This window comes from Cervus canadensis, chromosome 26 (genome assembly GCF_019320065.1).
Source record: "Cervus canadensis isolate Bull #8, Minnesota chromosome 26, ASM1932006v1, whole genome shotgun sequence".
NCBI classification, from domain to species: domain Eukaryota; kingdom Metazoa; phylum Chordata; class Mammalia; order Artiodactyla; family Cervidae; genus Cervus; species Cervus canadensis.
Genome location: NC_057411.1, coordinates 48,559,944 through 48,575,763, shown reverse-complemented (window position 1 = coordinate 48,575,763; position 15,820 = coordinate 48,559,944). Strand labels below are relative to the sequence as shown.

General features: G+C 45.7%; 1 protein-coding gene across 2 annotated transcripts; it reads right to left on the bottom strand.

Moving 5' to 3' along the window:
• Positions 1 to 11,368: 11,368 nt before the first annotated feature.
• On the bottom strand, positions 11,369 to 13,562 carry LOC122428226 (MORF4 family-associated protein 1). Of its 2 annotated transcripts, XM_043448090.1 has the most exons (3): positions 13,414 to 13,562; positions 12,861 to 13,294; positions 11,369 to 12,404 (listed from the first exon to the last, which is right to left on the bottom strand). In XM_043448090.1, the coding sequence occupies exon 2, from the start codon at positions 13,255 to 13,257 to the stop codon at positions 12,874 to 12,876; it is 384 nt and encodes a 127-aa protein (XP_043304025.1). In that variant the 5' UTR covers positions 13,258 to 13,294; positions 13,414 to 13,562; the 3' UTR covers positions 11,369 to 12,404; positions 12,861 to 12,873. The 2 variants fall into 2 exon arrangements, with proteins under 2 accessions (XP_043304025.1, XP_043304024.1); XM_043448089.1 differs by having other exon boundaries at positions 12,861 to 13,441.
• Positions 13,563 to 15,820: the final 2,258 nt, after the last annotated feature.

Here is a 15,820-nt window from a genome sequence, read left to right as displayed (position 1 = left end):
GGTAAAATAACTGACTATTATATTATTAAAGTTGGCAGGGTAGAGTCCCCGTAAATGGGATTAATGCTATTATCAGTGAGACCACCCAGTACATTCTAACCTTTCCCACCATGGGAGGATTCAGTGAGAAGGCCCTAGCTATAAACTAGGAAAAGAGTCTCAGCAAAACTCAACTATCCTGCTGCCTTGATCTTAGACTTCCAGATAATTTTGTTTCTAGAAACCTAGATAAACTCTGCCACTAATGCTGAAGCTTCCCGGTGGCTCAGACAGTGAAGTGTCTGCCTGCAATGCGGGAGACCCGAGTTCGATCTCTGGGTAGGGAAGATCCCTTGGAGAAGGAAATGGCAACCCACTCCATTACTCTTGTCTGGACTGGACTGGACTGTAATAACCAAATGGCTGTAATGACCAAAGTGTCCAGTGGAGGATTTAACTAATGCTGAAGATTTAGCTTTCGCTGTTGTTGTTCAGTCGCTAAGTCCTGTCCGACCCTTTGTGACCTTTGAACTGTGAGAACCAAATTTCTGTGGCTTGTAAACTACCCAGTCTGTGATATTTTGTTATAACAGCCCAAAAGTTAGACAAAGTCTTAGTCACATTTGGGGTCGGAGCTTCAAGATATGAATTTATTTATTATATTCTTTTTCAGATTCTTTTCCATTATAGTTAATTACAAGATATTGAATACCATTCCCTGTGCTATATGTTTATCTATTTCATATATAGGAGTTTGTATTTGCTAATCCCAAACTCCTAATTCAGCCCTCCCTCCCTTTTGCCTTTGGGAACCATAAATTGGTTTCCTATGTGAGTTTGTTTCTGTTTTGTCAATAAGTTCATTTGTGTCTTTTTTTTTGATTCCACATATGAGTAATATCATATGATATTTGTCTTTGTCTGACTTCACTTAGTATGATAATCTCTAGGTCCATCCATATTGCTGCAAATGGCAATATTTCATTCTTTTTATGGCTGATTAATATTCCAATGTATGTGTGTATTTATATAAGGAGAAGTGGGTGGCAGAGGATGAGATAGTTGGATGGCATCACCAACTCAATGGCCATAACTCTGAGCAAACTCTGGGAAGTAGTGGAGGACAGAGGAGCCTGGCGTGCTGAAGTCCATGGGGTTGCAAAGAATGGACACAATTTAGTGACTGAATAATGAACAACAGTATATATATCATATCATTTTTATCCAGTCATCTGTCGATGGACACTTAGGTTGTTCCCAGGTCTTGGCTATCATAAATAGTGTTGCTGAGAACATTGGGGTGTATGTGTTTTTTCAAATTAGAGTTTTCTCCTTATATATGCCCAGGAATAGGATTGCTGGGTCATATGGCAACGCTATTTTTAGTTTTTTAGGGAAACTCCATACTGTTTTCCATAGTGGCTGCACCAATTTACATTCCCACTAACAGTGTAGGAGGGTTCCTTTTTCTCCACGCACTGTCCAGCTTTTATTATTTGTAGACTTATTTTTAATGATGACAACTAGATTAGCTTTATGGTAAGTATTGATATCTGGTTAAGTACGGCATGTTCCCTTCCTGATTCTTCCTTAGAAATGTCCTGACTTTTACAAAGTTAATTAATTATTTTCCAGCTGCATTGGGTCTTCATTGCTGCATGGGCTTTTCTCTAGTTGCAGTGAGTGGGGGCTACTCTCTACTTGCAACAACAACAACACTGTATTTTAATAGAATTTTATCATTTTATGCATGAAGATTTTACATCCGTTTGGTTAAAATTTCCTAGTTACTATTTGTGCTGGATTGAATAGTGACCTTTCCCCAAATGCATATCCTCTCTGACCCTCAGAATGTGACCGTATTGAAAACAGGTCTTTGCAGATGTAACGAGGTGAGATGAGATCTTACTGGCCTAGGGTGGGCCATCAGTCCATGATGTGTGTCCAATGTGAAGGTCAAGCAAAGACACAGAAACACTGGGAAGGTGGCCACGTGGCAACAGAGGCAGAGACGGGGCTGGGGCAGCCACCAGTCAAGGAAGGCCATGGATTGCCAGCCGTCACCAGAAGCTGAGGGGGCGCGGAGAGATTGTCTGCTAGATCCTTCGGAGGAAGCATGGCCCTGACAGCACCTTTACTTCTGATTTCTACCTTGCAGAACTGTGGGAGCACCAATGTCTGTTATTATAACTATTTTAAATTAACTAACGTTTGGCTGTGCCGAGTCTTCATTGCTGCATGCGAGCTTTTTCTCTAGTTGCGTGCACGGGCTCTCCCCACTGCGGGGGCTGCGCTTGCGGCAGAGCACCGGCTCCTGGGTGCCCAGGCTTCAGTAGCTGGGTCGCGTGGGCTCAGCAGCTATGCCTCCCGGCCTCTAGAGCACGGGTTCAAACCCGCAGTGCACTGGCTTAGTTGCTTCAAAGCCTGTGGGATCTTCCCGGATCACAGACAGAACCTGAGTCTCCTGCATTGGCAGGCAGATTCTTCGCCACTGAGCCACCAGAGAAGCCCCAATTTCTATTATTTTAAGTCACTCAGTCTGTGGCAATTATGGTGTCCAAAGGAAAATAATACATTGTTAAAATTTTTTTTTTTAAATAAGCAAATGGGACCTTATCAAATTTAAAAGGTTTTTCACAGCAAAGGAAACCATAAGCAAAATGAAAAGGCAACTTACAGACTGGGAGAAAATATTTGCAAATGAAGTGGCTGTCAGGGATTGATTTCCAAAATATACGAATAGTTCATGCAGCTCAATATAAAAAAACAACCCAATCAAACATGGGTAGAAGACATAGACATTTCTGCAAAGGAGACATACAGGTGGCCGACAGGTACATGAAAAGATGCTCAACATCCCTAATTGCTGGAGAAATGCAAATCAAAACTACAATGAGGTATCACATTATGCCAGTCAGAATGGCCATAATCTAAAGATCTGTAAACAATAAATGCTGGGGAGGGGCTAGAGATAAGGGAAAACTTCTACATTGTTAGCAGGAATGTAAATTGGTGCAGCCACTATGGAAAACAGTATGGAGCTTCCTTAAAAAACTAAAAGTAGAGTTAACATATGGTCCAGCAACCCCATTCCTGGCATACATTAATAGACAACTCTAATTTAAAAAGATACATGTAACCCCAATGCTCATGGAAGCACTATTTACAACAGCCAGAACATAGACGCAACCTAAATGTCCAACAACAGATGGAGGGATAAAAGAGTTGTGGTACAATATGTAAAATAGCCAACGGGAACTTGCTCAGAAAACTCAAACAGGGGCTCTGTGTCAACCTAGAGGGGTGGGGTGGGGAGGGAGATGGGAGGGAGGTTCAAAAGGGAGGGGGCATATGTGCACCTATGGTTGATTCATGCTGAGGTTTGACAGAAAACAGCAACATTCTATAAAGCAATTATCCTTCAGTTAAAAAAAAAGAAAGAAAAGAGAAAACCCAAAAGATGTGGTACCTATATACAACGAAAGATGACTCAGCTATAAAAAATAGAGGAATAATGCCATTTGCAGCAACATGGTTGCAACTAGAGATGATCATACTGAGTGAAGCAAATCAGACAGAGAAAGACAAATATCAAGTGATATCACTTATCTAAAAAATAATATAACTGCATTTATTTATGACACAGAAAAAGACTCATAGAGGTAGAAAACCAAAGGGAAAATGTGGGGAGAGGGGAGGGATAAATTAGGAGTGTGGGATTAACAGATACACACCACTACCTATACAATATGTAAACAATAAGGATATACTGTATAGTACAAGGAACTATTTTTAATAACTTATACTGGAAAAGAATCTGAAAAAATTATATATAACTGAATCACTTTGCTGTACATCTGAAGTATTATGAATCAATTATACTTGAATAAAAATTTAAAAAAAGTGTTTTTTGGGTTCTTTTTACAAACAATTCCTTTCAGAAAATATATTTCTTTGGAGAATTCCCTGGCTGTCCAGTAGTTATGACTCCACAGTTTTCATTGCTGAGGGCCTGCATTCAAGATCCCACAAGCCATGCAGTGTGGCCAAAAAGAAAAGAAAAGAATATTTTCTCATTGTTCCTGGTGAATAGAAACACTACTTACTTTTAGGTATTGATTTAGTTTCTGGAAAACTTGAAAACTTGCTACTTGCTAAGTACTAAACTCTACTACTAATGCTGATAATTTATCTTTAGACTCTTTCAAATCTGTGATGTCTTAAAAACATTTCATCAGATTGTAATGATAATAGCTGTGGTGGTTTTAATGTGTCCACAAATTCCTTGCTATTTCCCTTGTTGAGTGGTGGAACTTTTTTTTTCTGGCCATGCCATGCAGCTTGTGGGATCTTAGTTCCCTGACCAGGGATTGAACCCCGGCCCACAGTAATGGAAGCACTGAGTCCTAACCATTGGACCACAAGGGAATTCCTCAGAGGTGAAACTTGATTCCCCTTTCCTTGGAATGTGGTTCTGGCCTGTTGCTGACAGAGCAAAGCAGAACCGATGGTATATTTCACTTGTGATATTGAGTTGTCTAAAGACTGCAGCTCTTGGGGAATTGCCTGGCAGTCCAGGGGTTAGGACTCTGCGCTCTGACTGCTCAGGTGTTTTTGCTGTTCTGTCGCTAAGACCTGTTTGATTCTTTGCCACCCCATGGACTGCAGCACGCCAGGCTCCCCTGTCCTTCACCATCTCCTGGAGTTTACTCATATTCACATCCACTGAGTTGATGATGCCATCCAACCGTGTCATCCATCCTCCTTCTCCTCCTGCCCTCAATCTTTCCCAGCATCAGGGTCTTTTCCAATGAATTGGCTCTTCGCATCAGGTGGACAAAGGATTGGAGCTTCAGCATCAGCATCAGTCCTTCTAATGAATATTCAGGGTTGATTTCCTTTAGGATGGACTGGTTTGATCTCCTTGGGTTCCATCCCTGATTGGGGAACTAAGATCCCAGGAGTTCCTGAGGTGCTGTTACAAAAAAAAAAAAAAAAGACTGCAACTTTCACCTGGGCTTTCTCCATGTCTCTCGGATCACACCCTTTGGGGGAAACCTGCTGCCTCGGAGTTGGTAAAAGACCACTGATTACAAGTTCCATTCAGAAAAGGGAAGAACGGTCAGCACACAGCCACCAGAGTCCACAGGCGGAGGGCAAAGCCCGGCTCAGCCATCAAGCGCCCCCTGCTTTGCTGTGTAAGAGGGCCTATGCAGGGAGGCTCTTCCTTGTCTCTCACCTTCTCAGGCCACAGATGAAATATGCCGTGGGGAGTGCACCCTTTTGGCGCTAATGTAGCTTTGGAAGCCTGCTACTTGCCACTACAAGTGCCAGACTCAGGAGTTCCTCCAGGGTTTAACACACCTGGTCTGGAGTTTCTTTGGCGATGTCATTTCTTCAATACCCAGGGATACTTCCTGTTTACTTCTGGTCAGGTCAATTCTAATGGGAAGGTAATCACAGACAAAAATCTCATGAAGACTCCTGGGTTTTGTTCAGTGGTCTCTGTGCCCTGTCCCTCCCAACTCTTTCAGCCCCGTGATGTCCGAGTGAAGCAGTGGCTTCGATAGGAAGGTGACAGTTATCCTTTGGTCTTTGTTGCTTGGCTGGCATTCACCATCTGGGGAAGCACCTTTAAGGGAGACACTTGAAACAAAATCTTGGGGCCTTGGTCTCATCTCATTGGGAAGACAACTTCTGGAACCATCTCTTATAGCTGTTTCAGGTTGGGGTGCAGAAATCCTTGCCATTGTCCACCCCAAATGACAGTGGTGGTGGCCTCCTAGACCTCCTTCAAGGCAGCTACTCAGAAAACACAGTTGGGTGTCAACCTTCAGCCACAGTTTCTTTTGTTCCACCATACTGTTCATGGGGTTTCCCCGGTGGCTCAGTGGTAAAGAATCCACCTGCCAAGCAGGAGACTCAAGTTCGATCTCTGGGCTGGGAAGATTCCTGGAGGAGGAAGTGACAACCCATTCCATTATTATTATTTTCTTTAACTTTTAAAACATTTTATTTATTTTTAATTGGAGGATAATTGGGGCTTCCATGGTGGCTCAGATGGTAAGGAATCTGCCTGCAGTACAGGAGACTGGGGTTCAATTCCTGGGTTGGAAAGATCCCCTGGAGAAGGGAATGGCTACCCATTCCAATATTGCTGCCTGGAGAATCCCACGGACAGAGGAACCTGGCTACAGTCCATGAGGTCACAAAGAGTCAGACCTGACTGAGCAACTAACACTTTTACTTTCTGCTTTACCATAATCTGTTGGCTTCTGCCATACATCAACATGCATCAGCCACAGGTGTAGGTATGTCCGCTCCCTCTTGAACCTCCCTCCTACTTCCCACCCCAACCCACGCCAGTATTCTTGCCTGGGAAATCCCACGGACAGAAGAGCCTGGCAGGTTACAGTCCATGGGGTCCCAAAGAGTGGGGCCTGACTTAGTGACTAAACAGCAACAATAGTGTTCACACCAAGGGCAGACCCTTCTCCCTCAGGGAGATGGAGTTCAGGACTGCCTGTTACCCTGTTTCTCCCGTGGATGATGCAAGTAGATGTCAGCCTCAGGTGCTATTCTTCTGACAAGTTTCCCATAAAGCTCTCCTCCTCCAAACCCTCTCCTGGGCTTGTTGGAGCTGTGCCTGGCTCACCCACCCCCATCTTGCCCCTGGCTGGACTGTCCATGGAGAAATATGCCAACTTTGTGCTCAGGCCTGTGGAGGGAAAGCTGCTCAGTTCCCTGTGTTCCTAGTGCGTGCTCCTCCCCTCCTTCCCCAGCAGTGGAAGACACTGCTGCTATCTTCCCCGTTGTCTAATGGGACAGACATGCCTTTGGAATGTGCTTGCTGCTCATCTGAGAGTCCTCTTCCTTTGTCATCCTCCAAGCCCCCTCCCCCACTGCACTGGATCCCCCACTCACTGCAGGTTTCCCACCTGGCTCCTGGCCCTCGTCCCCACCCCATACCCTGCCACCATCATCCTAGCTGAGTTCCGTGCTCACACGGCCACCATCCCACACGTGGGGCCCCAGGTCCTCAGTCTCTTTGTATCCAATAAGCGGTTCCCACTAGCTCAGGGCATTGTAAAAAAAAAAAAAAAAAAAAATATATATATATATATATATATATATATCTCTTTCTCTTTCTTCCCTTTGTAGCTGTTTGCTCTACTCTGCCCTCTAATGACCCCAAGGCAAATCTATCCTCCCACTTCCAGGCAGCAGATAAACATATTTTCACCATCTTCCAAAAACAAGCAGGGATTTGTTATCTGCTTAACGCTGTGGCCAGAAAAATCTAAGTCCAAACAGGGCTTGTTTCTGTCACTCACTCCTAAGCATGACTTAAGTCTTGTTACTGCCCCCAAACCTGCTTAGTACCTGCTCAGTCCTCTTTTCTGATCACAACCCCATCCTTTCCACCATTTTCACTATAGTCTCTAGCACCGTTTTACTTTATTTATTTGACTGCGTTGGGTCTTAGTTGGGACACTTGGGATCTTGGTTGCCTCAGGCAGGATATTTCGTTGTGGTGCATGGACTCTAGTTGTGGTGCAAGGACTCAGTGGTTGCGGTGAGCAGGCACTTGGGATTTCAGTTCCCTGACCAGAGATCGAACCCATGTCCCCTGCACTGCAAGGCAGATTCTTAATCACTGGACCACCAGGGAAGTCCCCACTAGCACCCTTTTTAGACCCCACAGGCCCTCAGCTGACTTGAACAGCTTTCTCCCCTGCTCATCCACTTGGTGTGCATGGCCATGGTTGAAACAACACCCTTGTCGTAACCCCAACCTCTTACTCCTCTTTTCTTCTTTTGCCCTTCACTCCTCTCTGTTGAAAAATGCAGCCCTTGATTGATTGGGTGTTGGAACCATCACCAGTGGGGCTCCTGAAAAGCCCAAAGCTTGGGGGGAGTCCAGTCTCAGCTGTTACATGTGGTAAAGAAACTTTCTTTGAAGAGTCAAGGAATATGGATGAGTCTGGGAATAACGGAATGGAGGATTTTATGAGTCACGGAGAGCTTGAAGGAAGAAGGAATGGGGATATAAATCAGGAGAAAAGAACTACAGAGAAAGGGAAATAGAAGGGATCATGGGTGGGGCTTACTTCCAGCAGCAGCAGAAGCAAGCCCTGTTTGGACTTGGATTTTTCTGGTCACAGCATTAAGCAGATAACAAATCCCCACTTGTTTCTGGAAGTGGGGATAAACTCATGTTTATCTGCTGCCTTGAAGGGGGAGGATGGATTTTCCTTGAGAGAAGAGAGGAGAGAGCAGAGGAGAGAAAACAGCTACAAAGGAAAGAAAGAGAAAGATAATTTTTTTTTTTGGACAATGCCCTGAGCTAGTGGGAGATGTGAGGATAAGTGAATATACAGGCCTCAGAGAGAAGGACAAGGCTTTCATCAAAACACAGGAAAGGAAAAGAATGAAAATATCAGTCATCTCAGTTTAGAGTGTGTCATCCTAACAATTTCCAAATCTCAGTGGTTTAAAACAAGCAAAGTTTTTCCTTGTTTGTGCGACATGTTCATCATTGGTCAGCAAGGAACACAGGCCAACAGTCAACCACCATCTGGAAAGTTGTGTCCCTGAGCCAGAAGAAAGAGCTCTGGAGGGTCTCATGTTGGAGAATGTGGCTTGGATGTTTCCCTCACAACTCTCTCTCTCTCTCTCAGACACACACACACACACACACACACACACAGCACTACCATAACTGCCAGGGGCCAGATGCATGCAAGGTGAAGAATTGGAATTTATTTGAACAGTACTCAGGACCTCTATGGTATTTTTATCTCAGATGAGCTTTATGCCAAAGAATTGATGTTTTCTCTTTGTGGTGCTGGAGAAGACTCTTGAGAGTCCCTCGGACAACAAGGAGATCAAAACAGTCAATCCTAAAGGAAATCAACCCTGAATATTTATTGGAAGGACTGATGCTGAAGCTGAAACTCCAATACTTTGGCCACCTGATGTGAAGAGCCGATTCACTGGAAAAGACCCTGCTGTCGGGAAAGGGTGAGGGTAAAAGGAGAAGAGGGCAGCAGAGGATGAGATAGCATCACTGACTCAATGAACATGAATCTGAACAAACTCTGGGAGACAGTGGAGGACAGGGGATCTTGGAGTGCTGCTGTCCATGGGGTCGCGGAGTTGGACATGACTGAGCAATTGAACAACAAAAAGAAGTCACACAGAAACCCAGGGCTGGAAACCTCAGAGACAAGCCAATACTTGCCCAAGATCACAGAGAGTGGTAGTGGGCCACTGGGAGCCAGGTCTCCTGTCCTCCAGCCCCTGGATTCTGAGCTTTTATTTTTGGCAAGGTTAGAAACACTTGACTCACCTCCCTTCACCTGGAGTCAGACTTTCACTCATGCTCCCCACACACCCTGCCTCAGAGTTGAATGTGTCCTTGGCTATTGCCAGTACTTCTGTTGTGTCCACTAGAATTAAATTTTCTTTCTTCCCCGGGGCCATCTCAGCTGATGAAACCAGATGTCAAGGCCTCTGTAGCATGACTTTTTGATCTCCCTAGCCTGATTGTGATCAAGTAGGACCAGTAGACTTTGAACATTCTGCACCTCTCATCAGATGTTCTGTTACGAAATACCATGTTTATCTCCTCCTGAATGCTTCTCCAGACCTCCATGTTCCCACAGCTGTCATGCTTCTTTCTGTAATAGCGCTTTGATAAAAAAGATCACTTTTCACATCTGAGCAAAGATAGGTCCTAGCTTCAGGGGTCTTCTAGCAGAAACCTGTTCAAGGACCCCAACAAGCCTTTTTGCACAGCCGTCCATGACCTACCTCTGAACAGCCTGGGGCCGAGGAGGGACATATGGATCCATGGTAAAAATTCTGGCAACCCTAGTTAGACTTAATCTAACATACAGCCCTATCAAGACTGCCTCTCAGGATGGCTTCTTACCATTCTTTGCTTAGAAAAAGCAAGATTGAATTGCTCCAGTTGCTAGCAAGCCAGGACTGATTTCAGCAAACAGAGAAATTGGGCGGGGGGGGGGGGGGAATTATTGGCTGCACTGTAACTGTTAGTGAAACCACAAGAAAGATGAAGTAAGGAGTGAAAATAATCTAGGACAATTCTCAAACTTCTGGGTATGTAAGAAACCACCTCTGACTTCATAGTTCAGTAAATAAAATTCAGTCTTTAAAAAAAAAATGCCAGCCTGGACGTTGGCTAGGGTTAACTCCCAAACTATAGTTTTAGGTGGAAAAAAAAGTCAAAGGAGTCATAGATCAGTGTGCTCCTATTTATGCAAAATAAAAAGGTTGGAGAGAGCTATATATGTGTATGTTCAGACACACACATTTGGAAAGCTATACAAGGCTGGGAAAGACTGAAGGCAGAAGGGGATGACAGAGGATGAGATGGTTGGATGGTATCACTGACTCAATGGACATGAGTTTGAGCAAGCTCTGGGATTTGGTGGACAGGGAAGCCTGGCGTGCTGCAGTCCATGGGGTTGCAAAGAGTCAGACATGACTGAGCGACTGAACTGAACTGAATTGACTGATAAAAGACACTGGTGAATGGTCATCTTCGAGGGGGACTGGGAAGTTAAGGAGAGGGTCACTTTTCTTCTGAATTCTGTTCCATTTATATCACCTCCTTTAAAAATAAGTCACCAAATGCAATGTGATGTCCTGGCAGAAAAAAAGTGTTACTGGGAAACCAGTCAAATTAGAAGAAGGGGTCGTCTAGTTAGTAGTAACTGTACAGCATTCATGTCCTAGTTTCGGCAAATGTTACCAAATACAGCTTTTTGGGGGGCTCTTTTTCCTGGTTCTTTACTCATCATGACCATGCTTCCCCACTCCTAGAACTCTGGCTTTTTCTCATGCTATTTCCTGTGTGTGGGATGTTCTCATTCTCTCCTGCTCAGAGCTGCACCGATCCTTCAAGGCCAAATTCACCAGTTACTTGTTCTGAAGTGCTTTCCTCGCCTTCCTTCCCTCGGTGCTCTAAGGCACCGAATCTGGCTGTGACACTTGGTTTACTATCTTTTCATACTTGCCATCAACTGGATTCCTCGGGAATTGGACTTTAAGGTGAAGACTGGAGTGCATTTAGGTTCTGCAGGATGCAGAATCGTGGGTGCTGAGGGTTAGAGGGCCGACAGTGCTGTCATCTAACAAGGACCTTGAGTAGCCCTGGATTTGGGCCTGTGGGAAGGTGGGGGTCCTAGAACCACCCCCTCCACCCCCTAGAGTGACAACTGCACTCTTCTCAGTCACATGCAGCAACGAACCTTCCCTACGAACCAGGCTTACTGAGAGCCTCAAAAACCGTAAGCAATGATAACATGAAATTTCATTCTTAAAGAAACAAAACTTATTAGTCAATAAAATCTTGCAAGTCTTTTGTCTTTCCAAGCAAATGAATACTTTTATTAACATGGTAAATTTTTTTTTTTAAACACACGGTAGGGTTTTTGACCTCAAATGCTTGTCAGGTCTGCTATTGAAATGAACTTACAGCTAGACAATTTACGATTCTTGAAGATACCTAGTCCCTGTCCAGTTTAGGGTCCAAAACAGCCCTTGCTTTTCTTCTCCAGACCTTTAAGAGCCTTTGCAAATATCGCTTTCATTTCATGTCCAGAACCCCCTGAAATGTATCAGGGTATCACAACCATTACATAGAATATGGAGACCTAGCTTGTGTCCTATTCTAGGTTCCGTGTCATATAAAGCTGAGTTACCTTTTTCAAACGAGCTGACCAGACAGGTTACATTGGACAGTGTGCCGCATAAAATTTAAAACTTTGAACAAAATACATTTCTCCTCCTTTGGTCTCACACATAAATCAAAGTCCCCAAACAATAATATCATCCTCCAGCCCTTCTTCTGGTTCATCAGTCCCAGCCAGATCAGCTCCAGTCATAGTCCCAGTTGAAGTCTGGTCCCTTCTTCAGCTTCTTTAGCGATCACTGCATGGAGTCATCTTCCAGAAATAATGTAGTTCCTTCAGGACCTTCAGAGCTGGAGAACCCCAACTCTGAGTCTCATTTGTCACACACAGACCCAAAGTTCCAGGGAGCTATCAGGTCACACAAGAAAGATCAAAGCACCTCAAAACTTAGGAACAACGAAAGCCCAGGAACAAATGTGGCTGCTGCAAGAGCTTACAATCTAGGCCCTAACTCTTGTGAGTGCATTTTCCAAATAAAAGTTACCTCCCCAAACAAAAACATTTAACAGTCAAAACTGAAATTGAGGTCATTAACCACAGACCATAGCAGAAACGTAGTGTGAGAACAGAGTGTAGACAGAAGGCGGGGTGGGGGGGGGGGAGGGGGGAGAAAGAAAGAGAAAACAAAAGGCTCTCTGGTTTCAGCTTCTCCAGGGTGTCAGCCAATCTCCATCAGTTGACCAGAATCCATTGGCTGTAAACCTAAAGTGAAAGTGGGAGAAGCTCATCATTAACAGGTCAGTCTGGAGTGGAAAAAAAAAACAACCCAGTAACATTACGAATTCAGCCTCGCAGGAAACCATCTCTTCCGGAGGCTCCTTCCAGCAAAATCTGGGACCGTCCAATAACGGCCTTCTCTCTGCTATTTCTGTTATTTCTATCCCCCTCTGCTTAATGGCCTATATTGTGATTTTTGTTGTTTATTATCCTAGTAGTTACCCTAATGATCGCGATTTTAGCTTTCAATCACTTACTAAGTCAAAACCAACCAACCGGCTTTCCCCCTAATTGCCAGTTTAAGAGTAAACAAACGGTACGCCCTAACACCTCCTCACGTAAAAACTTGAGTAGGATTCTATTTTCCTCTCCCAACTCCCACCCGCCGGGCATCCCCTGTAAACAAACGTCGCAGAGGCCGACCCCCACCCCCGGGCTTACCGCCGACCCTCCTTCAGGACGACTCGCTCTTCTCTATCCGCCGCACCAGCTCCACCAGCATCTCTGCCATCTTCGCGATCTCCTTGGCCTTCTCCTCCGCCTTCTCGCACCTTTTGGTCCCCCGGCCCTCGACTCCGTCGTCCGGATTCTGCAGATGGTTGAGCGCGCTCTCCTCCGAGGCCTCCACCTGCGTCTTTATCTGGATGAGCATATTGTCCATCTCCCACAGCTTGCTCCGGTTCCGCAGGTAGGCCCGCCCGTGCTCGCGGGACAGCGCCGCGATGTCCTCGCGCATCTCGTTGATGACCGGCAGCAGGAACTGTTCGAAGTCCTCCTCAGGCTCCAGCACCTCCACCTCCTCCGGCTCCGCCAGCTCCACGATGTCCAAGGGCCGCATCTTCCCCGCTCTTCCCGAACCACAGGACGCGAGGCGGCTGCAGAGAGAAAATGGAGACCCGCGGGGCTTACCAACACACTTCAAGAATATTCTTTAAAACTTTCACCCCCTTTAAACTTTTCGCCTCACAGAAGCCACGGAAGACGAGCGACTTACGAGCAGAGAAGCGGAGGACAAAATGGAGGCTCAGCCGTCAACCAGCGCCCTGAGTGTTGCTGCCCCTTTCACGACACCGCCGTGCCTCTTTACGGCCGTGCCGCTGGGGGAACTAGCTGCGGGCTCGCGCACGTCAGTAGAGGGCGACGCAATCCGCTTTAGCGCGGCCGCAAGCGCGCACGCCCAAGCTCTCTCTCCCGCTTCGCCTCCCGGCTGCGTCCTTCTGTCACACACGCACGCGCAGATGCGCACGCACGACTCCCTTCTCTCCCTCCCCCATCACCCCCCCCCCCCCCGCCCCGTGCCTCCCGCCGCTGCTAACCCACGCAACGTGCACGTGCGCTCTCGTCTTCTCCCCGCCATTACCCTCGTGCTGCGCTCGCCTCCGCAACCCACGCAGGGGCAGGCAACACTCCCTCTTGGCTCGCTCCGTTTTCATCCCCAAACCTCCATCCCGCTGCTACGCTGGCTTTGGGCCTGGGTCCAAAGTGTGTCTCCTGAAGGACTTTGTGTGTGTGTGTGTGTGTGTGTGTGTGTATGTGTGTGTGTGTGTGTGTGTGGTTGTTATTGTTTAGTCCATATATTGTATTCAACTCTTTCGTGACCCCCCACATTGGACTGTAGCCCGCCAGGCTCCTCTGTCCATGGGATTGTCCAGGCAAGAATACTGGAGTGGGTTGCGATTCCCTTCTCCAGAGGATCCTCCTGACCTGGGGCTTGAAACTCGGTCTCCTGCATTGCAGGCCGATTCTTTACTGTCTGAGCCACCAGGAAGCCCCTTTTATTCATAATTGCTAAAATTTGGAAGCGACCAAGATAGCCTTCAAAAGGTGGATGGAAAAGTGTGGTACATCCAGAGGCATTTAAGTTCAGTTCAGTCACTCAGTCGTGTCAGACCCTTTATGACCCCATGAACTGCAACACGCTAGGCTCTGTCCATCACCAACTCCTGGAGTTCACCCAAACCCATGTCCATCGAGTCGGTGATGCCATCCAACCATCTCATCCTCTGTCGTCCCCTTCTCCTCCTGCCCTCAATCTTTCCCAGCATCAGGGTCTTTTTCCAATGAGTCAGCTCGTCACATCAGGTGGCCAAAGTATTGGAGTTTCAGATTCAGCATCAGTCCTTCCAATGAACACTCAGGACTGATTTCCTTTAGGATGGACTGGTTGGATCTCCGTGCAATCCAAGGGACTTGAATCTTCTTCAGCTCCACAGTTCAAACGCATAAATTCTTTGGCGCTCAGCTTTCTTCACAGTCCAACATGTCACATCCATACATGACCACTGGAAAAACCATAGCCTTGACTAGATGGACCTTTGTTGGCAAAGTAATGTCTCTGCTTTTCAATATGCTAAGTTGGTCATAACTTTCCTTCCAAGGAGTAAGCATCTTTTAATTTCATGGCTGCAATCATCATCTGCAGTGATTTTGGAGCCCAGAAAAATAAAGTCAGCCACTGTTTCCCCATCTATTTGACATGAAGTGATGGGACCAGATGCCATGATCTTTGTTTTTTGAATGTTGAGCTTTAAGCCTTTTTCACTCTCCTCTTTCACCTTCATCTAGAGGCTCTTTAGTTCGTCTTCACTTTCTGTCATAAGGGTGGTGTCATCTGCATATATGAGGTTACTGATATTTCTCCCAGCAATCTTGACTCCAGCCTGTGCTTCCTCCAGCCCAGCATTTCTCTTGTGCTCTGCATAAAAGTTAAATAAGCAGGGTGACAGTATACAGTCCTGATGTACTCCTTTTCCTATTTGGAACCAGTCTGTTGTTCCATGTCCAGTTCTAACTGTTGCTTCCTGACCTGCACATGGGTTTCTCAAGAGGCAGTTCAGGTGATGTGGTATTTCCATCTCTTTCAGGATTTTCCACAGTTTATTGTGACCCACAGAGTTAAAGGCTTTGGCATAGTCAATAAAACAGAAGTAGATGTTTTTCTGGACTCTCTTGCTTTTTTGATGATCCAGTGGATGTTGGCAATTTGATCTCTGATTCCTCTGCCTTTCTAAAACCAGCTTGAACATGTGGAAGTCCATGGTTCACGTATTGCTGAAGCCTGGCTTGGATAACTTTAAGCATTACTTTATTTTTAAAAAATATTTAAAATTATTTATTTATTTTACTTTACAACATTGTATTGGTTTTGCTATACATTGACTTGAATCTGCCATGGGTATACATGTGTTCCCCATCCTGATCCCCCCTCCCAACTCCCTCCCCATCTCATCCTTCTGGGTCATCCCAGTGCACCAGCCCTGAGCATCCTGTATCATGCATCAAACCTGGACTGGCAATTCGTTTCACATGTGATAATTTACATGTTTCAATGTCATTCTCCTATATCATCCTACCCTTGCCCTCTCCCACAGAGTCCAAAAGACTGTTCAATACATCTGTGT

Excerpts from the sequence above, each read along its gene's own strand:
- LOC122428226 (XM_043448090.1), bottom strand. The coding sequence starts at position 13,257 with ATGCGGCCCTTGGACATCGTGGAGCTGGCGGAGCCGGAGGAGGTGGAG.